At 32.7% G+C, this 11,995-nt stretch overlaps 1 protein-coding gene across 1 annotated transcript; it reads left to right on the top strand.

Annotated features, from left to right (window-relative positions):
- The first annotated feature begins 2 nt into the window (after nt 1-2).
- Nucleotides 3-11,988, top strand: LOC130613794 (Bardet-Biedl syndrome 4 protein-like). Its single transcript, XM_057435134.1, has 14 exons — nt 3-228; nt 584-663; nt 814-877; nt 1,950-2,061; nt 3,469-3,560; nt 4,256-4,418; nt 5,784-5,838; nt 7,027-7,095; nt 7,655-7,807; nt 8,438-8,529; nt 8,863-8,942; nt 9,135-9,204; nt 10,858-11,005; nt 11,676-11,988. Exons 1-14 carry the CDS (start codon nt 60-62, stop codon nt 11,745-11,747), a joined length of 1,419 nt encoding a protein of 472 aa, XP_057291117.1. The 5' UTR covers nt 3-59; the 3' UTR covers nt 11,748-11,988.
- The last annotated feature ends 7 nt before the right edge of the window (nt 11,989-11,995 follow it).

The raw sequence follows: 11,995 nt of genomic DNA, 5'->3' as shown, positions 1-11,995 counted from the left end.
TCATTCATTCGTTCACTTGCATTTAGATGAGATAAATAATAGAAATAACCTTTCTAAAGATGGCTGCTGAAGAAACAGCTGCTGAGCAGTCTACATCAAACTTAAGAAGTGAGAACCCTGAAGATGTGGATGATTTGTTAAAAGCTGTAGAGGAAGTAAAAGGAAAAGAACCGGAAAAACTAGTTGAATTGACAGAACCAAAAGTTAGTAAGCGGAGGCCTGGAAGAGGTATAGTTTTGAATTACGCAAGAAAATTGCAAAGTTATAGAACACGCGAAAATTTTAGAAAAACTTGGGTTTTTTAACGAAACAATTTGGTTATTTTCATTTTCATAAGTTTATTTATTCGCATCTTTTACTTAACCCAATATTTATTTTCAAATCTCAAAGTTATAAATTCATTAGAAGAAAATATGTTACTTATGACTGTTAGAACTAAAATATTGCGATTAGCAAAACTAAAAATCCTAATTCTTTCTCTTTTTTTGGTGTGTTTGAAATAAATTTCCTTTGAAATTAAAACTTTTGAAAGTTTTTCTATTGTTAATGTTGTTGTTATTATCATTGTTGGTGTTTTTTTTAGCTCCAGAAATTTCAGTATTTGAACGTAAAAACTGGCTAATTCATCTACACTATGTTCGAAAGGAATACAACGTTTGTAAGGTGTGTTTTGTTTATGTTCTAAAGTGAGGGAAACTCCTAAAATTGAATGAATCGAGTTAATTTATATGAAAAGCCTTTGCATTTCCAAATATGCAACATTTTTTTCTATGAAGGTTAGTTCATTCAAGTTAACTGAAAAACCATTTTTAGGCATTAATAAAAGATGTACTGCAGGAGTCTTCCAACATGTGTGAATATCCAATTTACGTGTACGGTATGTTATTCTATTTCTTTCCAGCATTATTACTATTTTATCTGTTTTCACAAAAAGACATTACCACACATCACTATGCTCTGCAGTGATCATTCTCAGGTTAATTTTTTCTCAATAACAAAATGAGGACTTAAGTAAGGGTTGCACTTACTACATTAGCCTTACTGGATTAGCGTTACTACTGATTACTAAATCTATAAAACATGAGATATTCCAATGTGATTGCTTTGATGCTTATCAAAAAAATGCTTGTCTAAAACACCTCAAAAAAGCTTAAAAATTTTAAAATCGAAAAAGGTTAATATTTTAAAAAAAAATTTTTTATTGTAATATGATACATTGTCTCACTATTTTTGCAGTCTTTTAGATACTTCCCTTCCTTGGAATTTGAACGTTTGGCTATGCTATTTTGGGGTCTTTTTGCCTAAAAAACTTGAAATATGCGTAACAAATCATAGCATTAAAAAGTTTGGTAAAAATTTTATCAGTTATTAAAATGCAGTCATACAAAACTTTACTATACTTATATAAAATTACCATAACTATTGTGCACCCAAATTCCTCAGAGTCCATTTTTACCATTGTGTACCCCCTTAGACATTTGTTTGCCTCCTTGCGTTTAAAAATCTGTTATGACTCAAGTAATTTTGTTCAGAACTCAATCCTCTGACAAATAAAAGCAATTGTAATCAGAGTGTCTGATGGTGAATCAAAATATAGATAGCATAAATAATTTCACACTATTCTTGTTAGTTATTTAGTATCTTAATTCTTCTCATAAGTGTGAAGATTTGACCATGTTGTGTTTTATACATTTATTTGAATTGCACTTAAGGTTTTTCATTGTGTATGAGTGCTTAAGAACCTTGAAATATGGTAAAAATTACAAAACTTTAAACATTTTAAAAATTTATATTATAATACCTGTATACGTCTCTTTGTCACGCAAAGTGGTACCACTAGTAGCGAGACTCACGTGATACGGTATAAAAAGGACGGGAGAACCCGTTGATTTTTTTCACAGGCCACTGACTAGTGTTATATATGTGTAACCAACCTCTTTTGTTTGCAGCTTTAATTCTTCGAGAAGAGGGAGAGATTCAAGAATCTTTGGAAATGTTTCAACAATGTTTAGAATTAAATCAACACAATATCGACAACTTAAAACAAGTGGCTCGATCATTGTAAGTTTTTATTAAAGACGTAACCATTTTTATAAGACCTGAAGTTTTTGACGCAAATCAGCAGACTAGACTGGAAATTTAGAAAGTTAAAGCGGTTTTTTGACTTTTGTGTTTTATACGAAATTTGAGCTAATGACGGTAAAAATGTTTATGATCACTGAGGAATAAAACAACAACTTACATCATCCTAAATATCATTTTGAGCATCTAAATATAACTAAAAATGACAGAAAAGTTTCCTACACTATATTGGATATCCATGATTTATTCGATACCTTGCTTTTAACTCCAACTTTCTAATAAAATAAACTTCAAAAATTTTTAATTACCTAACTATACCCTTCAAAATTTTGCATAGGAACATAATTTTATTGTAAATAAAACCAGTCTAAGCAACAACAATGACTTTAAAATATTTTTAGAGGTGTTAATTATTCTTAAAGCTAGTAACATAGCATTTTTTTAACAAATACAGCTCCTCGTGTTGTCTCTGTCCCCTCGTAAAAACAAAATTTCGATTTACTAATATTTAATATATCTTCAGACCCTAGCTTATTTTACCACAAAATAGAATACTGAAGAAGATTTTTCTTTTTTTTTTGGAAAAAAAATTAAAAAATGTATCAAATTCAACATAGAAAATTAATTATTCATAAACAGGTTGTCTAGACGTCTATTTGGTTCTAAAATGTGTATAACTTCTTGCAGCTTGACCTTTTGATTAGTCCGTTTATGGCACGCTATTGTTTGGAAATTGCGGGGGTTGAGCTTATTGAATCGTTTAGCAGCCCGTTTAATCAACCTAAGTGTACATCTGGATAATCTTACGAGACTTCTATACTCTATTTATTTTTTGCAATAATAAAAGTTTTTTTATTTGGAGAAATAATAGCTGCAACCGTTAGCAACTACGAGGTTTAAATCAAAGCTTTGCCCTATATAACTGCCAGCAAAAACCTCATGGTTTGTCTTTTTCTTTTTACTTTCCTACTTAAAGATTAGTAAAAAATTTTTTTTAACATTTTCCTAACATTCCAATTTCAAAAATAGGGGTAAGTTCGCACAATACAATTGTTTCTTCCTGTTTTCCTGTTGTGCGTACTGAAACTTCCCTAAAATATATATATTTTTCTCAACCTGAAAGACCTAGAACAGTGACAAGTGACAATTAAATATTTGAATAAAAAGGTATTAACAAAAATCACTTTTTCATTTTTACTCTTTTGAGTAATCCCTCTTTTTGATGCATTTAAGTAATCACTGATCCATCGACTAAGTTTCTAATTTTTTGCCCAGTTAATCATGTATCTCACAACAAAGTGTACAGATGTATTTTAAGCAAACTTTAATTCGGAATGTGTTGATATAAGTCATGTTGTACCACAATACGGAATTTTTACGACGTAGGTTTCTTCTTGGTCGCCATAAAGCCGCGTTGGGAGTTTATGAAGAAGCCTCAAAAGTTTGTGACCATGATTGGGAAATATATCATAACCAAGGTTAGACTAACTTACTGTATTCTACTGTCACTTGCTTACATTTATATTAGTGTTAAGTTGGCCATTTTTCAGTAACAACAACCTTTTTATAAGCATTCTACTTTAAGCGTACTTATTTTTACGAGCATTTTTTTATGCAAGTTAAAAAAAATAGTGTTTGGTAATGACAAGTGTGTAAATTTCATGAATGGTTAAAATAGAAATTTGCCCATACAAATTGTTGTGAGTTGTGATAATCAAAAAAATGTGGAAGATCTCGAATGTGATTAGTTAGTTAGTTTTTGTGTTTTTCATGGGTTTTTTCGTGAATTATTAATTGAGGAAACAATCTGTGAATGAAGTTGAAAAAAACAGGTTTGTTTGCTTATCTTCCAAAGTTTTCTGTTCTGTAGGTATAGCCTTATTATAATCTAATGCCCCTCTCCTGCTGCCTTAATTTTTTTTATTTCGCATATCATTACAATTACCTGTCCTTGATCTAATAACTATTTTGTCATCACCAATGCTCCACGTGGTTAAGAAGGAGCGTTATTAGAGGGTTGTTGTGGAAAAGTCAGGAAATAATTTTGGATTGCAGTGAATTTTAAATGAATTCCACCAAACTAGCACATTTAATAAATTTTGACATTGCTCAGTATTAATTTTGCTTGTTAGTTTACCAAATCTTTCCTAACAGTATTTTTGATTCTTTAAAGGTGTTTGTTACACATATTTAAAAGATGTTGAGAAGGCGAAAGCATTGTTAACTAAAGCAATTCAGTTGAGTCGACATGATATCTCGTATGTTATGTTGGGTAAATGTTTTCTCATGGAAGGAAAGATTGATGCTGCAGTTGATGTTTACAAGAAGGCTGTCGAGTATGTATCTTTTTTTTCTTTGTGTTTCTTGATTCTTGTTATAATATAAATGTATATAAAAGAATGTCAAGGTGATTAGGCAAATCTTCATTGAGAATGTAGCTTGATGTGCTTAAGCTTGGTTTTTCTAAAAGAACTGCGATTGTGAAGGAACTGTTGTACACTGGATCACAATTCCAATTGTAATGGAAAGATACAACAAAGCAACGCACAATAGAAATGTGTCCACCTTGGCAGCAGTTGCAAAACTATTACAGACTTTAAGGAAAGTTAAGCATCAGACGGAAAGGTGGAATAAGGAATTCCTCTCATATGGAGAGATGAAATAAGCTTCTTTCCTCATATGGAGTGGTGAGAGGAGGCAACCCCCTTATATAAATGTGTAGTAGAAGGCATCCCTCTTTATAGGGAGTTATGGGAGAAAATATTCTCTCTTAAAAAAGTCAAGCATAAGTCAAGTTATCAATAAATCTAATATTATAATGCTTGTTAATTGTCTGTGAACTAAAGTATACCAACCCGTTCTTTTAATCATAAACGTCATTTTATTTGCACCTATAATAACAGTACTAAGCCCGTCCAGCTTTTTGGCCTGTAAGACTATATTCAATATGCAGTTTTATGCTTTTGTATTATTGATATTAAAGAGCATCATGTCGTAGAAATTGAAAACGTGCTTAATCCACATACTTGATCTGAAATTGTCTTAGCAAATGCACAGACCTTAAAGAAAGCCTTTTACTAAAAAAATTGTACGCATTTCTGTTTTATTCCACTTTCTTTTAATGCCCAAATTCTGGCACGCACGAAGTATAGCTAATTCAAAATTATTTTTTATCCTGATTCCTTTACATTGATCTAAAAGCATCTCGTATCCACTTTCAAGTCAATAATCTTCTTTGCATTTAAGTTATTGCATTTTTAATATTTGCAAAATCGGTCCGGGGATGCTCAGTCATGGTGATATGGTAACTATGGTTTTATTGATGGAATTTTTAAATAATATTGTATATAATATAATGACAAATTTATTTCATGGAAAAGGGAATAACAATCAAAAACGATCGGACGACATTTATTCTTTAGTGCTGCATGAAGTGGCGGGTCTCGACTAGTGCAGTGAAACGTCCCATTAATAAATTAAGAAAACAGATATTCTGGGCCTTTATGATTATTTTGTTTTCAAGAAGTCATGATAAATTCTATCATTAAACCTTCGCCTTTTTATGCCAAAAAAAGAGTTTGGATTTACAAAATATTTAGTTAAACATTTTTTTAGGGTTCAGAATTCGCATATTAAATTCCTGGCTTTGTTTATAATTTCTTATTTCATTATGTATATATATATATATATATTTATTTTAGATACTCTCCTGAGAATCCTGAGTTGATGACAACATTGGGTCTGTTGTATTTACAGGTACCATTTCTTATTCATAGCAATATTCGCGCAGAAATCTAATTAATAGTACGCTTCTTTGCAGTGGGTCATCCTTGAAAAGTCATATTGTGGAACTTATACAGGCTAAAGCAATGAAGAAAGCTGGGATATTTTAACTAATTATTAACTAGGGGTTTAAAGAACTTAATTCTTCTTGTTGGGCAATAAGTCAAGGCTCAATGGGCTTAGGTTTAGTTGAAATTGTGCTAGAATTAAAGTAGGTCGTTTAAGATTATGATTCTAACCAGTGGCATTGCTTCCAGAATTTAACTTGAATAAAATGCCAGTCGGAGAGGATTTTATGATAATATAAAGGCTGTCCTAACAGGGAAACTCATTCCTTAAGTCGCAGTAAAGTTATAATTCTAAGTGTTGTATACTAGACATGGTATTAAGAATATACAGCTACTTCTAATTTTCTTCTTGATTTTCAGTGGTCACATTTTGATATCTACAAAATGCGATTCCGATATTCTCAGCAAAATGATATTCTGATATTCTCTCCAAAACGACATTCCGATATTCTCTCCATAACGACATTCCGATATTCTCAGCAAAATGATATTCTGATATTCTCTCCAAAACGACATTCCGATATTCTCTCCATAACGACATTCCGATATTCTCAGCAAAACGACATTCCGATATTCTCTCCATAACGACATTCCGATATTCTCAGCAAAATGATATTCTGATATTCTCTCCATAACGACATTCTGATATTCTCTCCAAAACGACATTCTGATATTCTCTGCAAAACGACATTCTGATATTCTCTGCAAAAAGATATTCTGACATTCTCTGGAAAATAACATTTTGATATTCCCTCTAAAATGATATTTTGATATTCTATTAATTTTGATGTTCTCTGCAAAATGAAATTGTCATATTACCTGCAAAATGTTGTTCTGATATTCTCTGCAGAATGACGTTCTCGTTTTCTCTGCAAAACTCTCTTGAGAATTGATGTTGAACAAAAAAGTTGTTGCACACGAAATTTTGAATTGTACACTATCCACTCTCTCTCTTTTGATTTACTTTAAATAAAATATAGAAAAGACACGATAGTTGAAATTGCTTACGCAAAAATTAACACCCAGACTACATGCTGGTTCTTCTTGCTTTTTCGTTTTTCCATTTATTTAGTCAATCAGTCATGTATTTTAGCTTGGTCACAATCAAAAAGCGTTTGAGCAGTTGGGAAATGCATTAACTTATGATCCAACTAATATAAAAGTAAGATAGCATTATTTTGAAATTCTCTGTTATTTTTAATGTTGTCGTTATTGTCGTTGTCGCTGTTGTCGTTATTGTCGTTGTCGCTCTTGTCGTTATTATCGTTGTCGCTGTTGTCGTTATTGTCGTTGTCGCTGTTGTCGTTATTGTCGTTGTTGTTGTTGTCGTTATTGTCGTTGTCGCTGTTGTCGTTGTTGTCGTTATTGTCGTTGTCGCTGTTGTCGTTATTGTCGTTGTCGCTGTTGTCGTTATTGTCGTTGTCGCTGTTGTCGTTATTATCGTTGTCGCTGTTGTCGTTATTGTCGTTGTCGCTGTTGTCGTTATTGTCGTTGTCGCTGTTGTCGTTGTTGTCGTTATTGTCGTTGTCGCTGTTGTCGTTATTGTCGTTGTCGCTGTTGTCGTTATTGTCGTTGTCGCTGTTGTCGTTATTGTCGTTGTCGCTGTTGTCGTTATTGTCGTTGTCGCTGTTGTCGTTATTGTCGTTTTCGCTGTTGTCGTTATTGTCGTTTTCGTTGTCGTTCCGTTTGCTGTCGTTGATTGTTTTTATTATTTCTATCAGGCCATCCTAGCCGCAGCTGCCATGATACAGGATGAGAGTGATTTTGATGTTGCTCTCACTAAGTATCGCGTTGCTGTGACAACCATGCCAGAATCCCCACAAATTTGGAATAATATCGGAATGTGCTTTTTTGGGAAGAAGAAATATGTTGCTGTAAGTATAAAAGTTTTCTTTTTCTGCACGATTTTTTATACTATTTAAAGGATTTTTACTCGTTTAACCCGAGCGTCCGTCTTTTTAAAAATTACTTGATTTAAAATAGCCTTCTTCGCTGGAATTAAGCGACTGGTAACCTTGTGGTAGAGCGTTGGCCTTCAGGCGTGATATCGTGGTCAAGCCAGAGATTAAATAAGTGCAAATGGGTCCATATTGCTTAGCGTTTAGCATGAAAACGGGATTGATGTCTTGAGCAGTTACTGTGTTCGCAAGTCTCATGTAAAAGCTTTGAGTGCGTAGAAACCACTTTGCACTGATAATACTATCAATAGAAATTAAACAGACTTTTCTGCATAAGTATTTCTCAAAAGATAGAAGTTTGAAAGTGTGAAAGTTTATGTTTGTCCCATCATAAGAATGATATTGGAAGACCGCTGTGTTTAGTTTTATATATTTCTATCTTATTTAAGAAAGTATTGTGCGTGAAGGGTTTACTTCATTTCACGCCTTATTTTAAGTTAGTGTGAACAGTTAGATGGATCAACGTAAAGGGTTGGGCGCCAAGGTTAAAGGTTTTTAAAGTTGATTTGCTTTATTGAGAGGATTTAATTTTTCTTTTTCTTTTAGGCAATTAGTTGTTTGAAGCGTGCTCTATATCTATCTCCGTTTGAATGGACTATTATGTACAACCTTGGACTGATACATCTAACTATGCAACAGTATCTACTGTCTGTCTGTCTGTCTGTCTGTCTGTCTGTCTGTCTGTCTGTCTGTCTGTCTGTCTGTCCGGCTGTCTGTCTGTCTGTCTGTCTGTCTGTCCGGCTGTCTGTCTGTCTGTCTGTCTCTTTGTCGCTTTGTCTCTTTGTCTGTCTGTCTGTCTCTTTGTCGCTTTGTGTCTTTGTCTGTCTCTTTGTCTGTCTGTCTGTCTGTCTGTCTGTCTGTCTGTCTGTCTGTCTGTCTGTTTGTCTGTCTTTCTGTCTGTCTCTTTGTCTGACTGTTTGTCTATCTTTTTTGTTGTTGCCTTTATTTTTTCTTAATAAACAATGTAACAGATATGCGTCAGCATTCCATTATCTAAGTGCGGCCATCACACTAAAACCAAAAATGGGAAAGTTATTTATGCTACTTGCCGGTGAGTATTCAATTTCGGTTGTAACATAATGTGCGTTATACACCCCACTGTTAGTTTTACCTGATTTCTAAATAAACGTGTTTAAAAGTTGTGGGGGAAGGGAGAGAAGACATCCCTCCCTCCCCCAATGTCGACGACCCGTTTGTAATTGTCAATTCTCTTGTTCTTTAACTTGTTTATATGTTATTTTAGTTGCATTGACCAACTTGAAATCATACGACGATGCGAAACAAGCATATGATCAAGCAATCCATTTTGAAAGGTAATAGGGCCGGCTAATCGGAATTGAAATTGAGGGGGGGGGGAATATATGTAGTATCTAAGGAAACCCCACCATAGTTGGGCCGACGGGCCGAAAAAGTTTTCGAATTTAGGCCTCTGAAATAGCCTTAAATGTGCCCCAATTTTCGAAATTTTTCATCGGATACTAATCAAAAAAAAAACTTAATTCGTGCAAAACTTATACTTAATTTCTGTTTTAGGTACCTTGATTTTTTAAACAAATGCAACCATTTAAAATCATAAAGTACATTTTATGCAGATGAAAAGTGTTAACAGAATCGTACAAATAAATTTGTAGCAAAACAATACAATAATTAAAACCTCAACAAAAATTTTTTCTTAGCAAAAAAGTGGGGGGGGGGGGGGGGGGGGGGATTATAAATAGAAAAAAGAAATTATAAATGTTAAAAAAATTATAAATATCAGTTATAAATATATTTTTTCAGTCTGAGCAATACGCGAAATTACACTTTTCATCAGTTGTGTAGAAATTTGTAGAAATACAAGAACAGGTTTAAGATCAAAACAATCTATTCCATAAAAGTACACTTTTTTCAGTTAATTGAAACAAAATTTAAAAAGGTATTAATCCTCGCGCAGTGACAAAAATAGACACGTGTAAAATTACAACACGCTTCGATTCGTTTGTCAGGAAACACTTGTAAAAAATAATTATAAAAATATACGTTAACGTGTGTTTTGAGACTAAAAATAAGTGTTTGTTAAGTACGTCTGTTTTTAAATTTTATAAGCTTATAAGAAACATGTATGACCGACCTTTCTCACATTATCGACTTGTCAGTTTCGGCATTCTAAAATAAAGCTTAAGAATTTCTTCTATGGGTTTAACGGCGACTGAACTGTTTCTTTTAAACTTTTGTTTAACTTTCACTTTTAACAGCAGCAGGAAACAATCTTCAGAAATGTTATTTAGTGTGGCCACACCTTATAAAAGTTATCTAGTGCGTCCACACCTTAAAGTCGATATGAGCCCTTATGTTGAAAATGATGTTAAACCTATGTTGTAAATTGTCAAACTGCATAAATTATGATGTCTTATTTTAGTGATGACCAATTTTGATCATTTTCGGTCTATTTCTAATTTATGACCTTTTCAGGATTATGCATTCGAAATTTATCAATGCATAGATATTATAAAGGTGTATTGATAAAGAAAAAGAATTTGCCAAGGCACCCTCTCGCTCGTCTCATCAGCTTCAAGTGGGAACTTTCCTTAAGTCTCCTAAATAACATAGAATTTTGAACAAAAATAACTGACCTTACTTAAAATCTCCTAAAATTGTGTATCCTAACATGCGTTTCTCTCTTTCTAAGAGGTTATTAATTATTAACACTTTTTGAAAAATAATAAACCTGTATGTATTTTAAAAAAACCAAAAATTATGTTTACGTTTTTTTACTGTTTCTTCTATATTTTCCCCCTAAAACCCAAACTGTCCTAAACTTTCCAGAAATAGCGTTTTAACTCTATGGCCACCCTGAATTTAAATTTTTTCCATTACCCTGTTACCGTTCTGTTTTGTTTCGAGGAGGAGTAACTTTTTTTGAAATAGCAATCAATTAAGAATATAATTTCCATGACAACTTATTTTCCTTATCTTCATCTTTTTAGTCATAATCCGATGATTCATTTGAATTATGCATTGATGCTGTGTCAGCACAAACAGGACAGAAAAGCTGCGGCGAAGCAATTATCTTTGTTTAAAAAGAAAATATCTTTACTTAAAGATACACTGGCGGCGAACAAAATTGATCCTGAAGTAAGCTCCTTGTTTTGTTTTGTTTCGAATTAACCCCACTTAGGAAAATAGACGCCCCTTTAGGTAACCGCCCCTTTTATTAACCGCCATTTCAAAAAAACACAAGTTCTTTCGAAGCTAGTGTTCCGAAACTGATTTGTATCTGATCTGTAAAAAATAAACTTAATTTTTAGATATTTCTTTCATATGAGCGTGGGATGTTTATTTATTTATTATTTTGTATTGCGTGGTTTAGGGAATTAAAAATGAGAAAGTATTTTATCATCAACAATACGTCAATTTAAAATAGCTCAATGAATACCTCTATAATTTACTGGTTACTTGAAACAACTATTGTCGCCAACCAAAGTATATAGATTTGGTAAAGGAGAATGAAACACAAAAATTTATTTTTTAATATCGTGTTATTACTATTTATCCAAAATAACAGCCATGTTATTTGGGGTAAACGAGACATAAATTAAGGTTGCATTTCTTCATTTTTTCGAACATAACTCCCATTTTTAACAATATTAAAAAGTTATTTTTGAGTTTAGTTCGCTTTTAACTAAGCTTTCTTTGAGAATATCAAAATTGAATTCATTGAAAACTCAACCCCAGACACAAATTTTCCGAGGGCAAACTACAAAGTCACACCGACAATGAGTACAAAGGCAGCGTTTCTTTTTAGATGCTAGAGGCAAGTAATGAATTAGAAGCCATTCTTCAAGTTGGTTCCAAACGTAGCGAGAGCAATGCATGATGGGTTAATTTTAAAATTGCATGCTGGTAGGAAGCGTGGTATGGAGGAAGCGTTGTGTGAAAGAAGTTGAAGTGAGATTTATAATTGATTACGCAAAGCATGTCTCGACGTGACGAAATTTTTTAATTGTAAAAAAAAAAAGATTTGTAAATATACAATCTCGGTCCAACCCTCTTGTTTTTATACAGAGGCATTTTTTTTTGTAAATATGAATATGATATTATAATATGTTATGCATAAATTGATTT

The sequence above is a fragment of the Hydractinia symbiolongicarpus genome, chromosome 11, assembly GCF_029227915.1.
Source record: "Hydractinia symbiolongicarpus strain clone_291-10 chromosome 11, HSymV2.1, whole genome shotgun sequence".
Lineage (NCBI taxonomy): Eukaryota > Metazoa > Cnidaria > Hydrozoa > Anthoathecata > Hydractiniidae > Hydractinia > Hydractinia symbiolongicarpus.
Note: the sequence above shows the minus strand (reverse complement) of the source record. Positions and strands in the feature narration are given on the sequence as shown.